At 43.0% G+C, this 27,135-nt stretch overlaps 1 protein-coding gene across 8 annotated transcripts in view; it reads left to right on the top strand.

Annotated features, from left to right (window-relative positions):
- The window catches only part of SPECC1 (sperm antigen with calponin homology and coiled-coil domains 1), a 93,376-nt gene that overhangs the window by 22,126 nt on the left and 44,115 nt on the right, over positions 1-27,135 (top strand). For 7 of the 8 annotated variants that reach the window (XM_035342950.1, XM_035342952.1, XM_035342953.1 and 4 more), the window contains exon 3: positions 1,761-1,896. In XM_035342950.1, coding sequence (XP_035198841.1) covers positions 1,761-1,896 — 136 coding nt within the window. Of the gene's footprint in view, positions 1-1,760; positions 1,897-11,601; positions 11,952-27,135 lie in introns of those variants that run through there. The other variant, XM_035342951.1, reaches the window with a different exon arrangement.

Consider the following 27,135-nt stretch of genomic DNA (forward strand, 5'->3'; position numbering starts at 1 on the left):
CAGACTCTGAGTAAGAGGAAGAGATGAAAGGGAGAAGGAATTGGAGTTGAGAGAGATTTCATTTTGCTTGAAGATTTTACATTTAGGAACCTCTAAACAGAGAGAGCTCTGCTGGTGTGCGTTCTTTTTCATTTAACCTAAGGAGTGGTTTCAGCCTGTGGGTCATGGGCTCCCTTGGTGTCCCTGGACAACTTCTAAAGGACGTTTGATTTGTGAAAATAGTTTAGGTGTACACAGACTGAAAAAAGGTGGAAAAATACTGTTCTAAGGAGGACCTAGAGCTTTGGTCTTTTTAAAATGCTTAAAATATCTCTCTTGAAGTTATTTAGAAGCTGTTATTAGAGGTACACAGGCTGTTACGGAGATTCCCACAAATGGGGAAGCAGCTGACCAAAAGTTCTGAGATAAAATGCTACTTCTGCTTGTTGAAGCAACGTCATTTAAGTGTTTCTTCTTTGATCTTAAGAGTTCATCGTGCTTGAATTACGTTGCTTTAAGTATGCATTTAGAGTAAACTTGCTTTAAAAGCAAATTCCCCTCCCAAAACCAACAGCACAGCAACAGTAGGCCCTTGTTTTCCCACGTACAATAAGGCTTACCAGTAAATTAGTGACATCTAATATATTTTTTAAGACACATGCTATTAAATAGCAAGTAAAGCAAATAGTTCCCCTTCTTCCAAGCGTATGAAATGTATTAGCACTTATCTTTAGAATTCTACATTTCATCTGTCCTGAAGAACAATGCTTTTCTTTGCTATGAATGATTGCCTTGGTGGCCACATAACAGAATGCTTTCTTGTGAACAGACTTCTGGTTTCTCGTGAACTGAGTCCTACAGTCCCTCGCAATACCAATAGCATTAGGCCCCGTCACGCTACTGCTGGCCAGCTTTGTTCACTGCTTTTCAATAAACGAGGAGCTTAAATAGCTGAAATTATGGCATGCTTAAGATAAAGGATTTCCAATTTGTAATTGTGCTAGATCATATACTGGCTGCTTCATACCGGCAGCCTGAGCTTCTCAGCGAAGTTATTTTGGGGTTTTGGCTCAGTCTCCAGCATTTTCTTTTTTCATGTTAAAAAAAAATAAAAAAATAAAAAAAAAATCCTGTTTATGTTGCCACAAAGTTTGGTGACTCCTGTTTGGGAGAAACACAGGAAGAAAATGGCAGTTATTGGAATAGCTCAGATGCCTCTGTCTGAGTTCACCACTGGAGCAAAAGTGAATGATCCTGAATGGCGAGACAAAAGCCAGCAGGATCCTGTTAGGATCCTTTTTTTGACAGGCAGATTAAGTGTGGAGCCAGTTATTCACAGCTTTGACCTATTCTGTGTGTCAGGCTCTGCAGCTGGCACTTAGATGCAGAGGCCTAATTACTTCAGTAAATGTAAACCAGTGAGGAAATATGATGACTGCTATTCGGGGCAGTGTCTGAGAAGCTGGAGGTACCCAGTAGCCTACTACTGTAGGCTATTTTCTCCCTCCAGCTCAGTTACTTGCTAATTTAAACAGTCTCTCCTGGTTTTCTTCTTTGTTATTGGAACAGTAGTCTCATAACCCACTTCATAAAAATCCGGAATGCAATACAAATAATACAAAATTAATTAAATTACTTAGTGGTGTTATCAAAGCAATATTTCCATTGGGTTACTTTACAGAAATAGTCCTTTTCTCCCAGGAACCTGGCCTTTTGAACATCTTGATAGGAACAGTCAACATTTTAATCCTCTGGTTGCTTATAACATCTCTTTCCTGCAGCTGAAGAGGGCGAGCAGCGATGATATGCTTACAAAACCAGGGGTGACAGCAACTTCTGGAGTCTCTAGGCTGAAGAAGACCATTACAACAGGAGCCATTTCTGAGCTTGCTGAGAGCCGGCTGAAGCCCAGCACAGGTAGGTGCAAAGATCCCGGAGCAGTGTCTACTTCATGTGAAACTGCTTGGCTTGCCAAGAACCTGGTTGAGCCTTCCTTGTGCTACAAGGCGGTGACAGCTCTAACTTCCCCCTGCAATACTCAGCGTGCCGGTGGGACCTGCTGAGCCTTGCAGCCTCGCCTTTCTGGGCATCCTTCAGCCCCAGCTCCGTGCTCATAGGAGGTGAAAAGCCGGGGGTAGCCGAGCCCCGAGCGGCCACACGGGGGTGCCCTTGTCCCGTGTGCTCCTACCCGGGGGCGCAGCTGCTTGCTCGCAAAGCAACGCGGCCCTTTTCATGTATTCAGTGATTTTTAATTATTATTATTTCCACCCACATCTACAGAATTCTCTGCGCTCCCTCTACTGATCGAGCAGAGAAGTTCGCAATCTTCACAGCAGAGATGCAAAACCAAAAAGCCAGCACTTGGTGTATAGCTTGTCCTCCTGAGCTGTGTCGTGGCACGCTCTCCCCCTCAGTGCTGTGCCCATCAGCTTGTTCCTATTGGTTTCAAACCTAAGCCTGTTTCTAGAGGCAGCGACACCATCTGCATACCAAGGACTTCAGTGCAAATACTCTTCTCTCCCCCAGGAGCTCAGCAAATGCTTGCTTTTGTCTGCTCCCTGGTGGCATTTCCAGGGGAATGTGAGATGTTATTAAATTTGATCGTGACCTCCCTATTTGTCACAGCCTCTGCAGGGTTTGGCTTTGTAACAGAACAATGAAACTAAACAGAAAGGGATTTCTTTGGGGGGAGGGGGAATATTTATATACTTCCCTCTACCCCCTAAAGAGCAACTTATAGGAACGCGAAGACAGATCCTGTTCTGCAGTTAATCGGCGTGTAAATCCTCCAATTTAATAGTGACTACTCGCATCCAAAGGTATATGAGATTTGCCAGCCAATAAAGAGGCAAGATGCTAGCTAAAGAGGCATGGGAGGAGTAACAAGGGGAGAAGAAAACCTGCACAGATGATGCAGCATAGGATCCTGGGAATACAGCCAAGGAGACGGCACTGCAGGGAGTACGGAATAGAATGCATATGTCAGATACACAAATACCAGCACTGGAATAGAGAGCCCCCTTCTGCATGCGTGGATAATAACGGCATGGGGGAGGGATAAGATTTATGATGATGACCGCTTTAAATACAAATGGTAAAATGGTTTATGGAGGTCAAGTTACCCCAGGGTATTGTTTTCTCAGTTTAAATGGTATCGTTATAACTGACTTTGTACGTTGCTTTGCATCAACATTTGTAGAAATATGAATGAGAATATTAGTCCTGAGCAAAAAGAGTCTGAGTATGGAGCTGTGTATATTGCACAGATAAACACTAAGAATGTATGTGCTACCTCTCTCTTTAAATTCTCTTTTAGCCTAGAGGGAACTGGCCCAGATCTTACAGGGGCTGTCCACAGGGGTATGTACAAAAAGAGCTTTATCTTGCATATCTTAATTTTTACAGTGGTTCCATGGTCCAAAAGGGTGCTTGGAAATCTAGGCAGACTCCAAGAATACTTGTCACTATCTCGGCTACTAAAAGATGCTAGATATTAATGAGCAAGGGTACAAAGCTGAGTGCTAATTCTAGATGGTATCACTGTTACAAAATGCCTATTGGTATTTTTTCCGTACAATATATTGTTGCTTAGAGAAAACTTGAAAATCAAATATGACAGAGGACAGAACATGTTCCTGGAAACATTAAGTAAAAAGAGAGAGTTTCAGCTGCTATTCTTCACTGAAACAGCATCCCAAATAATCTCTGATTGTGATCAAGACTGCACTGCAACGCTAACTGACTGTGGAACTGACCCAAGTAGGAATGTTCCTGTAGTTGGGAAATGCAGATGTTTGTGTACACAGCCAACTGAGTAAATCTTAATTTTGTTCTGAAACCACTTTCTTTGGCTTCTCTGACTGCCTTCATCAGCTCTGCATTTTCCTTTAATATCTTAAAATGCATACGTTGTGTTTTTTTAGGTTGGGCTTTATTCAAGTGAATGGTTTGGTTACTTTACTGAAAGGATATTATATTAGTTCCAGGTATGTTCTGGTGGTACTCGGTATTTCAGTATTGTGTAAGAGAAAGAAAAGCAAAAAATCAGGTATGGCAACTAAAATTCAAACAGAATTGCTTAGGCTCCTTTCTTCTTTGGGTGTGACTGTCTGGTATTTGTGTGACCTTGAGCAATAGCATGTGTTCCAAATGCTGCAGATAATAAATAATTGACACCAAGATTGCTTGTTTAAATAGGGCTGTTTGTATGCTGCCCTTGCTGCAGTTTAACTTATTCATTCTTGCCTTTTGCTGACATGTGCTACCCTTGTCTGCCTTGTTGGAAGCTAACGCAGTAAATCATAAGCAACTTAAAGGAAGATGAGGCCACTCTCATGTCTCTGTTCTTGGCAAGTGGAGTTGAGTAAAAAGAACTGGAGAAGGGCTCTGGCTGGGGGTTCGCTGCTGTGGTGTTTGGCTTTGTCACTGCTTGGCAGTTTTGAAACCCCCAAGTAATGAGAAATGACAGGCAGGGAGAAATATCTTGGATTCGGCTTCCTTATCCACAGTGTTGTATCTGTCCATACAATGCCCTGAGATATCAATTTCTTTTTATGTTAAAAAACACACAGAGCTTTTGCATTGCTTTTAATGCGTCGGGAGAAGAAAGAGGTGGAAAAAATGCAGAACAGGAGGAAGAAAAGGAAGAGATTGCTAATCTTGGAAAATGTTTATTTTAATGCATGCACTTGTAAAGTCATCCAATCTATGAAGCTATAAATTGCATTAAAATGTTTCAATATAGAAATGTATATCTTCACGAGTAACTAGGACTCTCTTCTCCTTCAGTTTCAGGACTCCAGGCAATTGGTGATTTTTCAGGTCCTGAACCTTGAAGGTTTATAAGCTGTGTAACTTTAAACTCTGCTATTTCGCTGAGAATTTTAAAGCTTCCTATATGGTCATTTACTTTTTGTGAAGGGCGTTGCATGGTAGTACTGGCATGCAAATAGAGAATTTGACATTCAGAAAGGTGAAATCACTTGCTCAATAGATCCTAGAAGTCATTCCAAATCCTGTCCGTCAGTTCTCTTTCACTCCTTACAAATTCCCGATTCAAGCACTTTCTGAAAATTTCCCTGAAGGCAGTCTAGTTTAATCATGCTCATATGCTTCCTCGCTGTTATTTCAGTGCCAGCAGCTATTATCTGTCAGGTTCAACAACTGGGGAAAAAGTCTTGTGCTGTGTATTCTGGACATGAGAAAAGAGCAAGAACCAGGAACTGTGACTGGGCGGTGCTGTGAACGGGTAGCATGAAAGCATCCCCATTTCACACAACTGTATGGATTTTTATATCAGCTACAACATGAAGTATCAGTTATCCTGGAAATGTAAATAACAGATAGCTGTACTTGTTTTCCCCGGCTGCTTCATCAGCCTATTTCTTTAATCTTACGTAAAGCCTAAATCTATACAGAACTACTTAAGGTGCCTTAGAAATGCTAGGAAATCATCAATGACGATGTTATAATCATCTAACATACTATTTCTAGAGATCCTTAGCATTTTATGGAAAAGCTCAGGATCTCTCTAAAGCTCAGTCTGTGTTAGCAGGCATCCACGTCATCTTGCAGCGAGAGTGGGGTGGAGGCCAGGGGAAGCCAAGATGCCAGCCGGGAATGTTAGAGCTGGCCTTCTGTGGCATCCCGTACCCCATCAGAAATGGCTATTTATATTTGTCTTAAATGTGAAAATCAATAATTAGCATGCTTCGAATGGCAAAGCAACAAGAAAAGTGTGTTGCTTTCTGTGCAGGCCTGCGGGGTGATTAATACTAATGGCTGGAGACGGTGTCAATAGAGTAGTATAGGGAAGGCAAACTCGAAAGATATTAAGAGTTTCAATCATCTCCTAATTATTTTGTGCTGAGAATCTGAACTGCAGGTTACCTGGACAAAAACTACAAATCCTAGAAAGGAACGTTGCCAGCATAAGAAATGAAGCTGTACAAAGCATGCTGATAATGCCAGGAAATTCAGCAGTAGAAGTAGAAAACACTAAGAAATCAGATTTGGTCTAATTGGTGAAGGCTCCAGAATGAGCCAGGGAATATATTCTGTCAGAGGACTGGTTGGTTGGTTTAGAGTGTTCACTTCAAATAAGGAAAGCCTCAACTCTTGATTTATTTTTTATTTTTTGTAAATTGTCATTCATATTGCTGTCGAGCTGTCAGAGTTAATGTGCAAATGGCTAAATATTATACCCGTGCCTTAAATTCCTCTCTGGGTCTAGGAGAACACTTACTGTTAGTCCATTTGTCCGTCACTCGTTTGTCCTGCAGTTTATATAAAAAGGGAAGTCTTGGTTTCCCTGTAGAACGTAGCTGCTTGTGGCTTTTCTGTGTTGGTAGTGATGGCATTCAGAAAAGAGAGCCTTTAACTAAGTGAGGATAACTGGCTGCTGCCAGGCTTAGCGTTGGTGCTGGGAAAGTTCACTCACTTGGGAAACTTGGACAAGAAAAAATCAATCATGGTTCATTTTAGAAGGGGGAATGGTGTATGGTATTGCACATAGCACTCATTAGATCTGTTTCTTTCCCATCAAAATTGAAAATGTTGCAGACTAGGCATTTCAGAGCTTCCTGCACATTTGTAAAGTTGTTATTTCAAGGTTCCCACGTGAGAATAATATATGGAATCCATCTGCATTACTGCCTTTTTGCTACTTGTCTCCTTGGCCAGTGTTTGTCATTTTTCCATGGTGGGGTAACTATTTAGATTCAGGTGAAGCTAATCCAGACTAAAGCCTTTTTTTACGTGGTCAAAAAAGGCAAGCAAAAGTATTTCTCTTAATAAATGCTTTTTAAAATATTTCAATGCAAAATTTAATTGACAGTTTAATTCTTCATAAGATGCTAACAGACCCCAATTAAAATGGGGAAAAAGGAAAGTGATTTCTTTTGAAGGACAGCCCTCTGTTGACCTTGGGACCTTTCCACTCCCCCATACATCAGTTTTTGACAGGGTCTGCTTTTTGTGATCTGTGACAGATCAAAGGACTACTGTAGGTTTGCAGAGGAGTGCTGCGCTTTGCATTCAGTCTCGTTACTGTCTCATTTCTGTGAAAGATACAGACAAGTGTGAGAGACATTAATGAGATTGGTGCATTCTGTTCCACACGGCTTCACCAGAAACCAAATGACTGGTCTCATCTGGGCTTTCCCAGGAACAATAAATATGCTTTAAAACTTCTTCTGGGAAGCTGGTTGCATTTTGCTACCCTTTCCATGTACAAGAGACAGCTTTTGCACAATTCTTCTTTCATATATATATATAAAAAAAAAAAAAAAAAAAAAAAGAGAGATTTCAGCTGCGGAAGTAAAGAAGTGATATAAAAAGGAAAGGAGGACTGGGGGAGGGGAATGCCAAGATGTCATTCAAGTAGGCAAGAAGTACTGCAGGAATTTAGCATGCAAAACAAAGTGAAAATATACATCTGCATTTGCATCCATAGCTCCGCAGGTAGCTGTGTACACACAGACATCCACATCTGCATGGTTGGTTGTAAGGTGTTGGTGCAACTGTGAATCTGACTTTAACCTCTCACGTTACAAAACATTTTCTGTGATTTCCCTAGGTAGGAAGTAATCAGGCTAAGTTTCAACACCGTTTTAGGAGATTTTACCCATTAACCTGTAAACGTAAAGGTCCAGAATTGAGGTAGATGAAATCTGGCATTCCACGTTCAGTTTATGGCATCTGATAGATTTGTATTTTAGAGTCTCTTCGGGCATTTATTGTTCACTCGGCATGCTTCCATTGTGCCAGTAGTTTGAAAAATTTGGAATATCACTGTTTCATACTTCCTACAATGAAGGTTTAAAAGATTATGCTGGCCAAGGAGCTAGCTCCTCACATTTGCAAGTATAGAAACTATACCTAGGATACGTAACAGTCTGTGCACTGCGTAGAGAAGGGCTGAAATCTGCAGTTTTCTTGGATTTTATTTTATTTTATTTCTTCTTGCAATGGTTTTTTCCTCATGATAGCCTGCACATCAAGTGCATCTGTTCACCTCCAAATAATTTGCTGGAAAAAGTTTCTGTACAACATTGGTTGCCATGTTAAATTTCCCTGTTCCTTTGATCTTTGTTCTTTCTTTCTGTAGCCCATGGACAATTCTACATCTTAGCATTGCTTGGAATGGGTACTGCTTCATGTGGCTGTTCTTCAGGCCTCTTTTTCTGTTTTGATAAATACTGTGGTAGGATATCTTAATGAGAAAAGGCACTTATTCCAGTAGGGCAGAAGGAGCTCACCAGTTCTTTAATAAAAAATTGGTCTCACGTTATTAAACTCTGCTAACCATTGGCTCAAGATCTCAGACTCACGATCCCTTGAATTAGGGAGATCTGTTGATTGATGCTCTCTTTCTGTTCTAAAGGTGGCATGGGAAGGTTGCCTAGCATAATTATTCTTTCGTTCTGTCACTGGGTGTATTGTGAGCCGCTTTCTATAACCAGGAACGGAGTGAGAGCAATTCATTACAGTGACTTGGGATTTCTGATACCTGATTCCGTTAAGGATAACAACTTCTTTGAGAGGCATTCACAGACTGTCTGCAGTCATCCTGCATTATTAAAGAAGTGAGAATTAACTTGTGCTGACAGCACAGCCTGCAGTATGCTCCACTGTCGTTTTGCTTCTGTCCTAATGTACTGCACAATTTACATTTACTGCCCTGAATCCGTATTAAAACATTCCAATGTTTTGCAGGCAACTTTTTGTTGCAGCAGGCTGTGAAATACACAGGCTTTTCTCTCTTTTGTATATTCCTTGAGAATGACTTCGTTGGCACATGTTTACAACCCCAGGACATGAGCCAGTTAAGAGGATTCAGTGTGTGGTAGGGATACTGAAAAGCAAAATCTTAAAGGCTGTAATGACTTGACTCATTAAATTGTTAACAGTTAATTGGCTCAAGCCAACACACACAGGGAAGATCCATTACAGCTCTAAGCAAACTGTGAAGATCACAAGAGCCTTGCTAGAGATAACAGAAAAGAGATCATGCTTGGGTAGTCCTAGAATAGTACGGATCTAGGATCTCTTGGTTTGTGTTCATTTTCAGGCTTCTTTGCTGAGGTTGTTCAGCAAAGTCAACACAACCTGGTGTCGACTACCTGCCTTAGGTTAATAATCAGCTTTTCCTTCAGCTGGTTTGAAGAGAAATGATCTCTAGCACACAGTCTCTAGGCCTAAACATATCACAGCCAAAGTGCCTTGGCGGAGTGCCATTCTGTTTGCACTTTGAGAATGGGAGGGAGGGAAGGAAAGGAATGCAAAGCTGGCCTGGTCTAACAAGTATGCATGTCGGGAGAGGGCTTGGCATTCCTTCTATTATTTTTTCACTGTTTTTTCAGCAGCTTGTGGCTTACACTAGATTTTAATATAATCAAGTAAAAGGGAGGGTTTGACAGCTACTTCTCAGATGGATTCAGAAGTAATATTAGTGCTTAAAAAGTCTTCAGCATTAATAGAAGTAAAGCATGGTGGGGTGAACACTGGTACTGATGAGCATTCCTAGGGCCTGTTCAGTTCAGTCTCAACCAGAAAGTGCAACCTCTGGAGGTCCTGCTCAGCATCTGTAACTTCTTTAGGTCTTAGCCTTGTGAACAGGCTGTCAGTGTTCTGGTTGCTGGAAATTTGGGAATATTCTGCAGCACTTTCACCGTTCTTTTGACAATGGATTATAGTTTGAACTTTCAGCAGTTATTCTAGCTTGCTGTGCTGTGAGAGCAGGATGCAAGGAGAGTCATGGCTGGCAAAGAAGTCCTGTCATTTAACCAGTCATTTGAAAAAGCTGTGCATTTTGCACCTTGTGTAATTCATTCCTATTCTTACCATATAGAAAAGGCGTGTTTGTGTGTATTTTGCTTGGCAGTCCCACAAGTGAATAGTGCAAAAGATGAGTCAGTCCTTGTGCCTAGGAAGAAACCAGCTCATCTACATTATAGTGATGAAATTGTTTGTTCGTAAAATGTTCAGATAATAAATGGTTGCTATAAGATTGAGCCATGTGTCTGTCATAATTCATTACCTATGTAATATGCTGGAAGTTGTGTGCCATATCTCTTTTTCTTTATCCTCAGTTTGAGTTTCAGGCTTCATAAATGGGTGATCTTGGCCTCTGTGGTTTCTGCTCAGGCTAGCTTTATTTTAAAGCTCGCACTCTACCTTTCACTATGGGCTTGGCCTTGCAGCCTTCTGCCTGACGTAATTCTTCCTATCATGGTGTCAGAATTTTCTGACTCACGTTTCATGCTGTTGTCAAAAATAGCAGCTCGGTTCTTCCAGTCAGGACACTTCTACAGTGTTCAGATTTCAAGTGTGTTTGCTCTGACTTGGTGATTACGTTTTATAATTGCTGCACGCTGTATCCCACACTGTACTGGGACCGTAATACCCCATTCCCTTTGTGTTACAGAAGTGGAAAGCTGGTGATGAAGTAATAAATGGTCAGTGGTAGGATATCTCAACCCAAGATTATATTGACTAATGCAATTCTTCTGGAGAATCCTGTTGAAGAACAGCAGAAGTTACTCTTTAATCTGTAACAGAAGAAAATCTTTGCATTGGAGATATATATAAAGAGTGGCTGGAGGACATTTAGATCTGCACCCTTGAGAAAACTGGTGGCGTGTTTAATACCTCCTAATAGGATGCAAAGTTTAAAAGACCGTAAGATGACTTTTAGAAAAATAATGCATCATCAGTCATCCTTTTTACAGAACTTATATGACTTACTCGTTAAACAAAGCATTTTGTACTTGACAAGTCATAAAATATAGTAGACAGGAGTTTTGCCTAATGTCATCCAAATACAGACAGATGTGTGAAAGCTTTTAGCTTCATCCATAAAGTGTCAGAGCAAGAATGATGCAAAATTACAGTTGACAACTAACTCACCCTGTTACGCTGAAATATTAGAAAAAATCTGGGTTTATCTTACTGAACAATCTCCTTTCTTCTTTGAAACTGTGGGTTCCCAACAGGCTGTCTTAATTTCTGCATGCTTTATTTTCAGTCTGGTTTGAGCCTAAGACACATTAGTGTGCTATTTTAATTTGGTTTTAACCCTCTTGTTGAAACCAAGACCTCAAGAAGATGACTGTGTTAATTATCCACGCAATGGAAACTGCTGGAGTCATTGTGTTCTCGTCTCCCATGCACGTCATGGCTCCTCTGGTAGCGAGGAGCATCTTGAGTTCTTCCTTTGAAAGATCTGCAATGGGCCCGTCCCTGGGGATTGACCTGCCTCAGGCACCTCTTCTTGCGCTTCAAGGCATGATGAAAAAATCCTGATGATAGAGATCTGGTACGTAGTTTGTGGTGAAGTTTACTAGTGTATGCCTCAAAAAATACCGTGTCCCGTCACCCCTCTGCAGCCCTGGGTCCTCTTCATGTGGCAGTGTTGTGGCGCTGAAGTCCTGTTAAGTTTCCAAGGCGAGTTCAGGTCTGTGGTGGAGCTTGGTTTTTGGCTGGAGAGGGGCTGGATGAAGTCGGTGCCTCCCTGAGCCGCCTGCAGTTTGCTCCTGCTGCCTCTAAGTGGCCTACGCTGCTCGGTGAGCCGCTCTTTCTTTCTCTGCGAGCAAGCTCCCTTTTGCTCTGCCTCTCTTTCTCCCCTCCTTTTATTCCAGCAGTCAGGCAGCTAATTAACTGCACAGGCCGGCCTTCAGTGCATAATATTGTAATGAGGTAGGAGGGAGAGCCACAGCTGCTCCAGCATGAGCAGCAGGCTCTGTTCCTGGTGCCGGGAACTAGGAAGGAGCTGAGGTTTCTTTTTTTTTTTTTCTTTTTTTTTTTTTTTTCCTTTGTAAGTTGACTGAAGCGTAGACCTTCCGAGCAGATAAAGGCAGGTCTGCCTCCGAGAGCATGAGCCGGGTGCTGGGGTCCTAGAGGAGCCTGGAGAACAGCTGGCCAGGGACCGAAGATGGGCAACCAGCCGGGGCGAGCGGAGGAGCACGACCAAGGTCTGTATGGGCCGGGCTGCTGCCTGGCCAGCCCCCGCGAAACGCCGGGGCTGCTGCCTGCAGCTTTCGGGGCTGTAACCGCAGGGCTTGGGGTTTTGTTCTCGGGGGGTTTAACTGCAGCGTCCTACCGAGCGGAAAAAGAGGCTGTTGTCATAGATAATGCTGAGGGCTTTGAGCCTGCCAGTGAAATGACGGCTGTTTACCTTGTGAATGGTATTCACTGCTGCTCCATACCTGAGCTCCCAGCATCGTCCTTAGGGAATCTCTGAAAGAAATCCTTTGCTGATCAGAACAGAATGCCTACAAGGGAGGGACCTCGATGCCTGACAGATATTATTTCATATAGGCTGCGTGATGCAGCTAAAAAGTTAACAAAGCTCCTTTCGCAACGTACATACAACTTGCAAGGATCTGCAGCTTGGCGTGTTCGCCTTTACAATTGCTTGTGGCCTGCGCCCTGAAATTTTCCAGGCGGTAGAATTTAAAATGATGCCTTTGTGGAAGTCTTCCCACCATTGTCTTTTCAGAAGTGTAGTGCTTTGCATGTTAAACAGTAGCAGATTTTATAGAAAGCCAAGAGCTAGCGTCAGGTATATCTACTTCCCTTTGTGCCAGATGTCCATAAGATACGCTAGGAAGAGACAGTAATTTGTTCCCGATGCTGAAGTACTGTTTTGGCTGCCCTTTGGTTTAATTTACTTGCTTCTCTAATACCGAGTGAGGAAAAGCAGTAGGCCCACGGATCTCTGCAGTTAGTTTCTGTTCGAGCTCTGAATGCTCTAACGCACAGAAAGCTGGCAGCTGTTGGGTTTCCTGGCACTTTGCACCTTAGTGTTTCCATGGGAATTCCATTCACAAAATTTTGTTAGATTTGTTGTAGCTTGATCAGGGTTTCCGCATCACTTTTAGATACGTAGCTGTTGTTTTAAAAGCAAATACACATACCTGATCCCTAGTATTGTGAGGAAAACCAAGGGGCAGACTCCACTGCATTGCTGCTCTGGGATCTCTCATAACAGATCTGCCCGGGAGTGCTGGAACAGCAGTTAGGTGTAGTGGAGAACTCTCTAGCAGTATGTTAATCAGCAGGCTAATCAAGAGCACAAAAGCTGCCAGTATCCAGTCACCAGCAGAAATGCTGCCCTAAGGGAAACCTAAACTTCAGGCTAGGAAGCGCGGCTGTTACAGACCCGGGATCTGCAGTCATCCACTGCAAGCTAGAGAAGTCCAGCTGAAACTAAACACGTTACTTTCATTTGAGGGGAGATAATGCTGATGTAAACTGAGGGGAATACAGTAGCAGAATACACTGCTAACTTCTAGCCAGAGTTTGGGAAAACTGGCCATGATTTTTCAGGGCTAGTGCAGGAATTTGAACAGCTTATTATTATTAACGTAGATGATAAATGAGTGTACAGACCCGCTGTGCGTTCTGAAAATCTGACATCCTTTGTTTTATCTTGTCCTGCGATTCCTTGAAGGGGAAAGGGTTATATTTCTGCTGCGTTAAACAGTTTTAGAACTCGTCTCTGGTTTTAAGTATAGGCTATACCAAGTCTTGTTTTGCTGTGTTCTCCCAGTTGGTAAGGTATGAATACCGAAAGAGAATTTTGTATTGAACTACATGCACAAAACTCAGATAAATTATGAAAAAAGTTTCAGGACCATCACTGACAGAAAAAAATCTGACAACATATTCTGTGTTGTGTGTGAGAGCTTGGGCACTGGAAGTCGGAGGGTAATGTGGTGACATCTGAAGTAGTATTTGTGTTCATTTTTGATGAATAAGTAAACAATGAGTTTTTGCATCGTTTGAGTGTGATAGACGGACAGTGTAAATGTTTGGCTTTGTTTCTGCTTGGATGAGCTTGGTTCAACTATTATTCAGAAATATGTAACTCTTGAATAATTGTGGTTATTCTAAATTTGGTCCATTTAGAATAACTAAAATAAAACCCAGAAATGGGCCTCTTTATTGATGTATTTACTCATGCTCCATCTTTAACTACAATCAAGTCTTGACTTGGGTTTCCCCTTATGATATTCAGAGTCATCGTGTTTGTTTCTTTTTTGGAAATCTTACAGGCACTGCATGGTTTATTTGTAAGTCTTTCACCCCAAAACTTATCATCTTGGGTTACCAGGGACAGATTTTTAAACATTTGTTCCTTCTCTTGGTATTACTGGACACGGAAGTCTTTAAAAATTTGACCCTGAATGCATCTGTGTAACCTAGAATAAAATACTTATTTCCATATACTTATGGGAGCGTGATGCATTTTGGCAGCTTTTCCTGTTGAGTGTACATACAAATAGTAGGATGCGGGCGCACACAGCTTTTGGCTAACGTGGCCACAGTTGTACAACAAAGATGTACTTTAGTTTAAAACCTGTAAATAAAAGAAGGTAGGTCCAGAAGCAACGGTTTCAGAGCCTGGCAGTGCCCATGTGGGTGATCCTGACCATACAGCTAAGAGCCAGGAGTCAGAGAGTACGGATACAGCTGTGGTAACCCCAGGTTCTGGGGGGGCTGGTCAGTGCTGCCAAGGAACAGGAAAGAAATCAGTGGTCCCAAACCGAGCTGTTTGAAGCTGACATGTCTGTACAGGGGAATCTGAAGGAAAAGTAGATGAGGAAGGGATTGCAGAGGGGTACAGACAGAAAATGAACGTTACGTACGTTACCTGTTTCTTCCAAAGTAATCCTCTACTTGTGTGTCATGGTTCTGGTTTGAATAGGTTTATGAGATTCTCTAACAGCCAAGTATCTCTTGTTACATTGCATTACTTGTCACTAAGACTGTCTGAAAAGGTGTCAGGGAGATTACTTGTAATAATGTTATATCCTACAGGCTTTTCCTGACTTCTAATTTAAAACGTGTTTAAGCTATTTTTACAGTCATTCGTAAGAACATTGTTTGGTGTGTGTGACCCAAGTTTGCATCATGTTGCCAAAACTCTCCTACTTGCACAGTGGGGAAGTGGTAACCCTTCCTGCTATAGCTGAGTGTCCTGAATATTCAAATTTATTAAGCATGTTGAGTACTTAGAATGAAAACACCTATAAAACTGTACAGAAAAAGAAGTAAACCAATAGTGAATTACTTGCTGCGCTTCATCAGAATAAAGTTCTCTGCTTCTGAGACTGCCCTGAGCTGCAGGAACCATTAATATATACAAACACAGGCCAGAGCACCTGTGAAGTTGTTGGAACATTTCACGGGAGTTGCATGAAGCAGCACATATTATCCAGTGCGTGAGTATTTATTGAGAGAAGCCTTTCAAACATCACTTTGCCTGGAAGCGGTGAGGCAGCCTGTCCTCCTGCACAGGAGTGCAAAGATTCTTTGACAGGGGTTGACTCCGTGGTGGTGGGGTTTTGTTTATCCTCTAAACATCTGCAGGTGATGTGGTGATTAACAATATCTTCAGGAAGAGGTGGAAAAAGTGACTCAATACATACAAAAACTTTGAAAGAAGCAATCAAATGGGAAATGTTAACTTCTCTAGTTGGAACAAGGTAACGGGTGGGGTTATCCAAGGGTTAGACTTTTTTTTGGATCTGTGCTTATTTGTAAAACATGCTTACATGGCTTGGATGAGAATATCAAATGTCAGTGTATACACGAAGCCAGTGTTGATCTGTTTTCTCATGTCAGTTTTCTCCTAGCTCAGGGGTGGCTGCATTTTATGTTTGAGGAAGGTATTCTTCAGTGTAGTCTTTAAAACATACAGACTCTGTCAGGATAGGGAGAGTATTGTAGAAAAATAGAATTTCTAGTGATTTCTGATTTCCTTTCTTTGGGAGTGCATTCCCGCCTTTTCTGGGTGCTGCCTTTAGTCTCCATCATCTGCTTCTCTTCCTTTCTCCTTTTAAACATGGGAACCACTCTTTTTAACTCTGTTATATGTCAGCACACCATTTTTGCCAAGCAAGTGCTCCAGAGAACAGATGAGTTTAATGATGGCGTGGGGGGAAGGGAGGGAGGAGAGTGGGGCCAGCAAAGCTAATGAATCACACAACAGCTTTCATGGAAATACCGACAGCAAGTCATGTCCTCCTCGAGCTCAGGCAGCGAGCCATAGGCCTTTTGTTCCCAGTGGAGCCAGCAAACCACAGTTTGCTCTCCAGCGGATAGTTTAATTCGTTAGTCACCTCTTCCTCCCACAAGTCATCCTTGCACGAGAGTTTCACAAACGCTTTCATTCTTCGCAGCAGTAACGCGCTGCTGATTAAACCGGTATTGAAGAAGTTTATTTTCCCCCGGAGGGTAATTGCAACTTGACTTAAGTCTCTCTTCCAAGGCCAGTTAGGGCCAGCTCTGTTGATTAGTCTTGTGATGTGACTCGACTGGGGTGACATTATTAAATCATTTGAGGAATACTGACAAACAGATGTCAAATAGCAGTAGTGTTTTCTGCTCTGTAGGCCAGTGAAACGAGTACAGCCAAGAGACTATGTCACAGCTTGGACGGACCTCTTAGAGGAATTTAGTCATGACTGTGACTAACTAGCTGCCTCTGAAATTCTGTTTGAGGCCGAGTTAAGTGATAATCAGAGGTCCCCTGATCCCAAGATGAGAGGCCAATGAATGCTGAATTAGTGGAAGGCATCGTTAAGTTCTCCTACTTCAGGCAAGGGCCGCTCCGACATTCGGTGTGGCTGGGAGGATGAGCTGAGTGGGAGCGCTTGCTCTAGGGGCAGGACAAAAAGCACTTCTAGGGCATGGCAGGCAGCAGGATGTGGTTTATGTATTTTGGTCTGTGTTAGATCGTTGTGCTGTTGAAAATTAAAACCATTCTTGGAGGGAAGCAGAGAGCTTCTGCTGCAGTTGGGAAGCCTTACTGGATGAGCTCGTCAACGATGGCTTGCCTCTATGGTCAGAGCTTTGCAGTCTGCTTCTGCCCCTGTGCTGGTGGTGGTTTAGAATCTGTGAATAGTACATTTAGGGTAAAAAGAAAAAAAAGAGGTAAAAGCTAACTTTCTTGGCGACTGTTTTATTGGTTTAGTTAATGTGCTGCAATTGTCTCCTTAGACACAGCCAGCGGATGGCCGTGGCTGTGCAGTGGTTCGGACACAATGCTGCGAGACTCCAGTGGGGGAAAGGGCAAGGGGAGCAGTGAGTACGTTGGCCTTGGAGAAAAAGCCAAGTTTACTTTTTTAGGTTTTATTTGGCTCCTCAAGATCTCAAAATCGCAGAGCTAGCCAAAGAAATTTGAGCAAGGATTGCATCTTGGTCTTCCTACTGAGAGCTTGCAGAGCCCTGCAAGTATTCACGAGTTCGTGGCGAAGCAGGACTGCGTTTTGGAGCTTCTACCAGGCTTTTAGTTCTGATTTATTTACCCTTTACAGGTAAAAGGTCATCTTGCCTTTTGCCTTTAGATAGGTCTGTGCAAACCATGCTGACATACGGCTGTTCTGATAGGGGAGTGTGAAGGAAATGTGAATGCACCAAGGCAGTGCTTTTGAAATGCCATAGAGGAGAAGGTAGAGGCTGAGCATATTTTCATCCTGGCCCTTACAGTTTGAACTGTCTCGTGTCCAGCTGGCTGGAGAAGACCCCTACCATGCTAAGGATAGAAAGCTGTTTTAATTAATATGTACAAAGTAAATAAGCACAAAGTAAACTTGTACAAATTAACATGAACAAACTAAAATGCGAAGGTGACTTCTCTGTATCTAGAGGGGTTTTCTTCCCTGTTTTTAACATCCTAAAGGTCTTTTGCCATTTTCACATTGCAGCATTTATAATGAAGATGTAGAAATTCTTCTAATACCATATAATTATTCTTCATGTAATCGCTTTTGTAGGGGATGTTTTACAAGGGTGTGGATAATGATGAATTTGTTGGCAGGAACCTAGTTCTCTGCAAGACAGGGAAGGGAAAGACCTTCCAAAGCGTATCTGAATATTTATTCTCATAGGAAAAAAAAATCTATAATAAAGCACAGGTGATTCTCCATGCTTGTGCAGAAAAGAATCGGCTCAACGATAGTTCCATTAGTCACAATTAGTAGCTGGTAAGTGGGGATGAGACCGAGCTGTCATGAACACCAGCCGTTGCAGGGTTTGGTATTCCCCAGCTGGGGAAAGACCTCACAGCACCGGCTTAGTGACTGTGATAGCTCTGCTGTTGTCCTGTCGGTGCCGTAATAAAATGGTTGGTAAACTGCAGCCTGTGGAACAGAAATAACGTTTTCTCTATTTTAGGTAGAATTGTCAAAATCTTGTTTTCTCAGAAAACAAAAAGAAAGGCATAAAAAAAAAAATGATATGACCAGACAGAAATGTGTCTGCCTTGTTCCCATGTAGTGTCAGCAGTCATGCTGCTTTTCTAGTGCTGGGATAAGAGTGGTGTCATCCTCATTTCTATCTGCAAATACCATGCCTTGGATGGAAAGAGTGCTGCAGAAAATTGGTGCAGGAGATGTAAATTTCTAAAGGTATTTGAACCCTCATACAATGGAAGGTTGTGTGCAGAAGACGGCGTGTTTTACCTGGCTAAAGCAGTGTCCAGACAAATGTACAGACATATTTCGTTTTATGTTTGCAGGCCTCTTTAAGTACATGGCAGCAGCTTTGTTTGACCCTAAGCTGGGCATCCATCTCACAGTCCATCAGTTCCGGGCTTACTGTCTATTTCATTCAAAGGTTCACGCAACTCTGATAACATTCTTCCTGAGCAAAAGCTGATGCTGAGGAGGTGTCAGAAGGGAAGAGACAATGCTCTTTGAGGAGCTGAAGGTATTTCCACAATCCTTATCTATTTTCTATTTTTGAGAAATTTTGCTTTCATAAAACCTTGTTGAGTTTGAAGAATGGACTAATCAACTTAGAAATTACTCCCTGCCTCCTCCACGCACAGTTTCTTTGAGGCTGCTTGACTGTGGAAAATCTTTGACTGATCTTCTAATTAAAAGCTGCTTTTTTTTTTTTTTTAACTGGGTAGTCGAAGCTCTTCCTGCTTTGAAGTGGGCAACTTTTATAGATAAACATCTCATTATGTTAGAGATTTCTTCCTCTCTCCCCTTCTGTCTCATTCCTTGATGTGTTTCATCCTGTGTTGATGGAGTTTTAATGATTTCAGCCCAGTTCCCAGTGTCAGCTATTCAGGACAGTGCTGCTTGGCTCCCTTCTTGCTCTACTCGGCAGACAGAGCTAAAGCTCTGGATGAGCAGTGGAAACTAAATCTCAGATCTGTCCCCACCCCCTCACTGAGGCAGGCTGGAAACTGCAATAAAACTGGGTTTATTATGTGGTCGTCACATTTTAGTAAACAAAAGTCAGTTGTAGTACCAATGCAATGTCTACTGGTATTAAATATTAAGCAAACAAAAAAAAAATGGCCTTTAGCCTTTAAGTCCTGCCCTCTATTTTACAGGAGAAGGAGGAACCTTCTTTCATGTTCTCATTTGTGATCCATTTTTTCCTCCCTCTATCTGGATTGAGCAGGGTTTGAGAACTCGAGAGGAAAGAAATTATTTTGGCTCAGTCAGCCATGGCCTTTTGGCCAAGCGTGGGGCAGCATTCCTCAACGGGAGGGTTCAGGTCATGGTTTCCTAATACAAAGCACTCTACAGCACTGCTGTCTAAAGGCATTTTCAGCTGCTCCTCCTATAGTGGCTTGCTGCTCCCTTACTGGTACAAGCTCAAGTGTTTGTGGGAAGGACACGAATTAGATCAGGTTCTGTTTTTAACAAAGAAAGGAGAAGGAGAAAATAGCATGTAGATAACTTTTATAGCCAAATCAGCTCCCTGATTCAATTCACAGTGTGGGCTCATGAACAGTTAAATTAACAGGTTGAATAAAATAGCCTTTTAATTGTGCAGATGTTGATATCAAACACTTTCCTACTTAGGGATGCTTTTTGCTTACCCTTTGTGCTTGTAGATCCATCAGGCAGATCCTGTAGCTTCGTTCTTCACAGCACCCAACATGTTTGGAAGCAACAGGGTTCTTTTCACTTTTCCTGTTGGATCCTTGGACCAGGTCTTGGGTTACTGTTCCTCATTACCCACCCGACACAGATCAGACGGTAATGTTCAGTTGTGGCAGCCATCGTATATGCACTGTGCTCAGAGGAATGTATCTACTGGCTGCTCTGCGATGGCCACAGTTAACTGAATTTACACTGTTGGTTAAGGGTTTGTTTGTTTGTTTAAATTTCCTGTGCTTCTTGAAACACTCAAAGCTGGTATTCTGTCTAATTTAATGGCGTTTCCCAGAAATGGGAGTAGAGCTGTCTTGTCCCTCCTGTTAACCCAGCAATGCCTGGCTAATAGATTTCTGGGCTAGATGAGCAGGGAGGTAATTTTCTGAGCTGAAGGGAATTATCTGCTTGTCTGCAAGCTAGAACCGAGGAAAATCCTGCAATTCTTAATCCAACTGGCAGTCATTTATCCTAGGGAAAACTATATTGCAGCCATCTCAGTTGAGAAATTAGCTGGATTTCTGTAAATTCTACCAGATTAATGTTGGGATAATGTTACCTACAGAATGTTTTAATCATCCTTTCAGTGGGGAGACAAGGGGTACAGTCAGCAGGTGACCAAGTTTTTGGCAGACCCACTGGTATTAACGGTTCCCAAAAAAGTAGGCTTGAGTTTACAGGAGGACATTGCAGTAAGCATATGATATAGAGTTTCTCTCAGCATTTGCTAGAGCACGTGCTTTGGATGTCTCTGTTTGTTATGCCAGGTTGCTGGGTACTCTAAAAATGCAAAGCAGTGCAGTGGTGGATTGCAGTTAGGCTCTCGTGATCTGCACCCAAACTGCCAGAAATGACAAACGTGGTGATTTCATGGGGTTTTGTGTACTTCTAGTAAGAGGTAAACGCAGTGGTACCCTCATGGTTCCTTCTACACAGGAGGCTTATGGCACAGTGAAGCCCCTTGGATGCCTCGTGCACTCAGTGCAGATTTGGAAGTGAAATTTTTATTTGTGAAAGCGAAAGATGGGAAACACTGGCTAAGGATAGATCTGTGAAGTACAGATCTTGCATCTTGTCGGTTTTGCCAATGTATTTCATAAATGTATCTTTGGTCCCTAGGCTTCTCCTCAGCAAGAGTGTTTGCTCTTACAGTAAAACCCGCACTGTTTTGTAGTGCAAAAAAACTGTGCTATATTAAAAAATAAGCATATCCAAGCCTGAGTTCTCGTTTGAGACTGAACAAACCTCCAGAAAAACCTAAGCAACTAACCTGAGAAATGTTCAGAGGAGTTTCCCTTTGTGTGGGTGCTGGCATGTCTGTCAGGGTAAGGAGATTTTTCCTACTACAGTTCCTCAGAGAGAAGCTCTACGTGATCAGGCCCGTAAAGAGAAAAGCAAGTGCACGTTATAATTACTCTTTAGTCTCTGTTCACTAAGTGAGTGGAAAGCATTATTTGAGCAGATGCTTCTATATAATTAGTGTTAGATTATCAAAATCACCTTTGTTATTCCACAGCCATTTTCTTGCCTCTTTCAAGGTGAGGTGGAGTCCAGGTGAACCTTCCCAAAGATTTGCTGACCTGCAAAGGTGTTGGCTCTATGACTAATATTCTGCAAACAGACTCGTTCAGGAGAACCACGGCTGGCCAAGCCTAGTTTGCTTTGTTTCCTGTTGCATAAAGGTAGCAGAGAGCATTGTCTTTCTGCAGGGAAACCCTGAAAGAGCTGGAAAATGGTATGAGTTACTGAGGAATATCCAAAGGAGTGTCTAGCAATGTCACTGGAAAATGCTGACAAGGTAACCCACTCAGCTAATTCCCTTGATCTAACAGATCAAGCTGTAATTGCTTGTTGCCGTACAATAGCGTCCTTCTTTATCCTGACTTTTACCTAGGCTGGTGGCAGACCAGAAGTTTTTGACATTTTGCTCTCTGAAAATCTGGCCTTCTGCATCCAGTCCTGCTCTAAGCCCCAAGAAGCACTTAAAACTGATTCAGATCTTCCTCCTAAATTGATTGAGTCACATGCCTTCATTCAGTATTCATTATCAAGCTGTCTAGCTGTTAGCATGCCCAGAGGTTTAAGGAGAGGAACATTAAATAACATGGCAGAACGTATATAGGGATTTTGTCTCAGTGGGGATTTCTGTAAAAAGAGCACTCCAGAACAGTAGAGGATTGCTGTTATATTTGCCCTCCTTTCTAGCAGTTATGCCTCTCATGCCACCGTGAGATGTGTTAATGTTTCTCTCATGGAAACTGTGTTTCCTGTTAATTAGGATATGGGAAGATACCTGGTTAGCAGGAAAGCTGGTTTTTAACTTTTTTCAAGCAAAGTAATGTAAAGGCAGGGGAAAATATGGCATTTTGCACAAGATTCCTGTGCAAAACTCTGAAATCTTTTAATGAGAAAAGTATTTAAGAGTCAAATGTACAGCAGTTCTTTTCGTGCTGTGTAGTCATCATTTCCCCAAAGACATTCCTAGTTCACTCTTAATCAATCTCAGTGTCAGTCACAGACAGGAGCAATGCTGGAGCAAGAAAGGTGAAAGTAATTTGCAAATTCACCTGGGCTTTCAGTTGAAGTTTGAGCTGTTATTGGCTCAGCCACTTTTGGAAAAGTAATTTTAAGCACCTGGATTAATCAGGTTCTTGTCAACTCAGAGTAAAATTTTCATGAGGCTGCAGAAAATGTGGCTCAGCTCCTTGCGATGTGTATTGCTTCACAGCAGGGAGTCAACGGAGTGCAGTGGCTTCTAGCCAGTGCTATCTTTTGTGGTTCGACAGCCACTAATTTCATATTGATGGTGTCACGACGTCCCATGTTAATGCATTGTGTTAAGTCGTCGTTCATTGTGTGGTTGGAAGTCACCTAAGTGGTAGTGGAGTAATTCTGAAAACAGCACCTAAAAGCTGCTATTACCTGTCTTGTAACACCAGCTGGTAAATCTGGTGTGAAATCTGACAGTTCAAGTCAATGCTCAGTGCCGTTTCAGATGTCTTCAGCTATCTGTTGCGCTCTTCCTGCCTCTCCAGCAGAGGACAGGTCTCCCCCAGGTACTGTCAAATCTTGCAGGTCAGTGAAGGTATTTTAAATGTACCTACAGAGCATGTGAAGTGACAGACATCTGCATTTTGACTTCCTACCCAAGGTGTCATAAACTCAGTGGGATTAGGGTACATCTGCGCCCCAGGTTTGTTTTGCACAAGAAACTCCAGTTAGGTTAAAATAGCAATAAGACCTTATACAGGCAGGAACGAGCACATGGCTGTGTTACCTGTCCATTACTCTATGGTACCAGCCTGCTGTGGACTCTCAGCATGATCTTGGCAAAGCCTGGGTAGGATCAGTTGATGCTAATCACCTCTCTATCTCAGACCTGGGAGTTATGTTTGGGTAGGAAAATGTACTAAAAAAATCTTGGCTCATGGGAGCAGAATGCCAGAACAACAGAAGAAGCATGGTTGTCTTTGTTGGCAGGCAGGCTATGAATTACCCTGTAATTTCTTGTTGTGACGTCTTTTGTGTCTTTATCTCTTCAGAACCACTTTGAGGTGGGAGGGATGGCAAGGAAACACAAGACAGTGAAATAATGTGCTTGTTGCAAATGTGGGAGCTAGAATGAAAGAGATGTGCCTGTCCTAGTGCAGCAGGTGATCATGAGAGTGCAAACTTGTCTGCAGGCAAACTCGCCTGTTTTGAAACATATGACTTTAACATTGCGGAGTGCTGTGAATAGTTTTCTTTTATTTCATGTTATGCTGCCCTTGCAATTCAAGTAAGGTATCCATTGTTTTAAGCAATCACACCCAAGATGCGTCTGTCTTCATGGTTTAATCTTACATGACTGAAATGCTTTCTGAAATGAATCAGCGATCAGCATGCTTGAATTACACAGATGAACTGTAAGTGCAGGAGAATCACTGCCTACTCAGACTTTGAAAGAATGATTTATTAACATGGATTTTTAAGCATGCTAGAGAAGAAAGTGTGCTTTTATTGTTCTTAGCTTAAGAGTTGCCAGAATTAAAATTTGGGAAGAAATTCTAAAATGGAACATTCCATATTAGTTTGTCCCTGGAAGAGCTGAAGCCCATGGTATTAACCTTTGGGTTATTAATATGTTGATGGAGAGAAGGATTAAGAAAAGGGCAGGTTGTGGGACACAAATGACACATGGACCAGAGGCAAATAGTTGGGGAGTGACTCCAGGTCTAAAAAACAGATTCGATGCAGAACATTCTGAAAGGTGGTTCTGTGGTCAGATGAAGTCGCTTCCTAACTGAGATTCTTCCTCTGCTCTTGGAGTATTTGAACTGTTAAGTCTACTTAAGAGTCAAGTAAAATAAATTTAACTTCAAGGCTAGCGCTTTACTGAAGAGGCAGCGCTAATGTGTTACCTCAGAGCACACGAGGTGTGAAGGCAGAGACACTTGTGTGAAAAGGCAGAGAGACTTGTCTGATCGTCATTCCGAAGTGTCACCTGTGCCCACCCCTGTGACGATGGTGAAATGTTTGCCACCTACCCTGCCCTGCTCTGCCAGGACTGTAACTACGTGGGCCAACCTCCACGACTGGACTTTGGAACAGCAGTCCCACCTGTTCCACTTTGGGGGTTAGGACGTGTTTTTTTCCATTCCATCGTCCATTCTCTTCTGCTTGTGGCTGCCCCTCTGGGAGCTGATGCAACAGGTGTTGGGAGCTTAGATCAAACATAGATCAGAGGCATTATGTGGAAAAACTAAAGAGCAGTCCTGATCCATCCTTCTGCGAAATACAATGTAGTTGTGCTGCAAATGGGATCAAAAATGGCTGAAGAGCATCATGAGGCTTTTATCTCACTGAAGTCCCACTTTGTTTCTGACACCAGCTGGAAGGCAGCAAGTATCCCCTGGCAGAAAGCAGTGCAAACAATAAAGCTGCACAGCAGGCTGTGAGCCAGGAGCTCCAGGGTCCTAATCCTTGCTGACTTACTGCGTGACCTTGGGTAAGGTATTTCTCTGTGGGTCTCCGTTCTGTAACCTGCAGTTAACAGTTGCCTGTATCCGTGGCTTGGAGCATTAAATCGTTGTTGATTTTGAAGCATTTTGAAAGTTAGAAGTATTATGTGAACGCTGAGGTTTAATCCCTTACACCTGAATAGCATGGCAGGCTCTGAAAATGAAGGAGCTCGAAGGACTACGCCTGGGAACGTGATGGTGAGGTGACCTCAGTTCGAGCAAAGCAGGTTTTCAGGAAATAACTCCCAGTGGATTATTCAGGAATAATTCCCAGTTCTCCTGAAGTGGAGGAGCACAAGCTGAGCCCATTGGCAAGCTGCGCGCAGCGCTGGGGGAATGGGAATTTAAATATGGTGCAAAGGGAATTGCAAGTGTATTGTTGGACAGAAGTGAAGGAGACGCCCTGAGCTTGGACAGTGAGTAGGAGGTTGTACTCAAATTTGTCAAGAGGATAGTTAAGCTAACAGTCTGGGCAGGGAGGGTGAATGGTGAAAACAGGAACAAGGTGCCATAGCACTGTTTTGACCAAATGGGAAGATATTTAAGGGGTTGGCTATTTTTCCCAAGTGTCGCCCTTGAGATGCAGGGCAGGCTATTTTTTCTCTTCCTGGCTCAAAACAGCCAGCACCTTCTCAAAAATGCATTTCCGTGTGATTCCAGCCACTTGAAAAAACAGCATAAATCAACCCAAAATCGGGTTCTGCAGCTTGGCAGACGTGCGTCTGTCTGGAGGCTCCCTTGGACCTTAACCAGAATGGTGTGCAGAGCTCATCAGGTCACCCAGGAGACTGTCCAGCCCGAAATTCAGCTCCCGCAGAGTGGGTGCCTCGGGCTGTGGGGCTGCCGGTTCCATTTATAACTGCTACGCTGCTCAATTTCAAGGTCATTCCAAGCGGGAGCCATCCATAAAATAGACTTTATATTAGTGCCTATGTTCGCTTTGGTGCTTTCTGATCAACATGTGCTGAGAGCTATTGCTTTTCTGGATTCTCTTTGGCATTTTAGTACTCCACGGCACTGTGTAGGGCGGAGAGAGGAAAATACACACACACTTCTACAGCATGAAAAACCACACAGGTTGGTTAATGGTTCCCGATGGATTGCAAATGCGTTGTGATTTACGACAGAACAACTCAGCAGAGTATGGAGTCGCAAAACACGGGGGCAGATTGAGTAAACTCGGTGAAGTACAGATAATCCCAGTTAAATATGCTTGATGGTTATCCTTACGTATACACCTTCATTTGCTCTGGATCACGTTGTGATTGTGAGCTGGTGGCAGTTAGAGGCACACTGGCATCGCTACCAGAACTGTTTCGTTTCTCTCAGAAAAAAAGTGTTTTTCTTAGTGCCGTGCAATTCGTCCCAGCGTGTAGCAGCGTCCTTCTCTGTTGTGCTGTGTGTGATACTGCCCAGTCAACACTACCCACTGCTTATCCAACGCTGCCCTGTCATGTGCTGACCAGATGACAGTCATGGCCTTGCGTTAGTTTCAGCAGTGCAAAAAAACAGATGAGTTATTTGGGGCACTTGCTTTGTCATGGGATTTCATTATGACAGTAGAAAACCCTTTCAGATTGAATAAAAGTCCAGGGCGTAGCAGAAGGCTTTAAAAGCACACCTTGGGCTCCCTTGTAGAACACCTATGGCCGTGTGTGATGCATATTTTACATCTTAAGCCTGTAGTGTGGTTGGTTATAGCTCGTGTGAGTACTGCTCCTCCACTCAGGACTCTGATATTGCTGCATTTTCAATGGCCACATGCCCTAGCTCTCTGTCGTGCACCCCTGGGAATCCCCACGTGAACCTTTTCCCTCTGAGCAGGAAGGAGCTGTGCTGAGCTGTACTGCTGGAACGACACATCGCATCAGTCCATGCAGTTCCCTCCTGTCCTTCGTCCTACAGTGTTAGCTGTGTCAACACCAAGAGCTTTGATCGTCTGCTGAGCTGAGTGAGTACAGCTTACAGGTGCCAGGTTAAGAAACGGGATGAGTGGTGAGCCCAGAGCCTTTGGATGTGACAAGAGAAATGAGTTCTCAGGTCCGGAGCTGCACCAGCAACCATTTGAGCTGCAGTGGAAACGCTCCCAGCCCTGCGTGCCTTGCACTTTTCACTGGGGAGCCCAGTGCTGCCTTGATACAGTGGCGCCTCCAGATGTAGATGACAACGTGAAACTGTGTGGGCTGCTCGCTCTCCGGCCAGCCTGTCCCTGCTATCTCTTCCCGTAAACACTGGATCCTTTGTCTCTGGCC

The sequence above is a fragment of the Oxyura jamaicensis genome, chromosome 19 (genome assembly GCF_011077185.1).
Source record: "Oxyura jamaicensis isolate SHBP4307 breed ruddy duck chromosome 19, BPBGC_Ojam_1.0, whole genome shotgun sequence".
NCBI classification, from domain to species: domain Eukaryota; kingdom Metazoa; phylum Chordata; class Aves; order Anseriformes; family Anatidae; genus Oxyura; species Oxyura jamaicensis.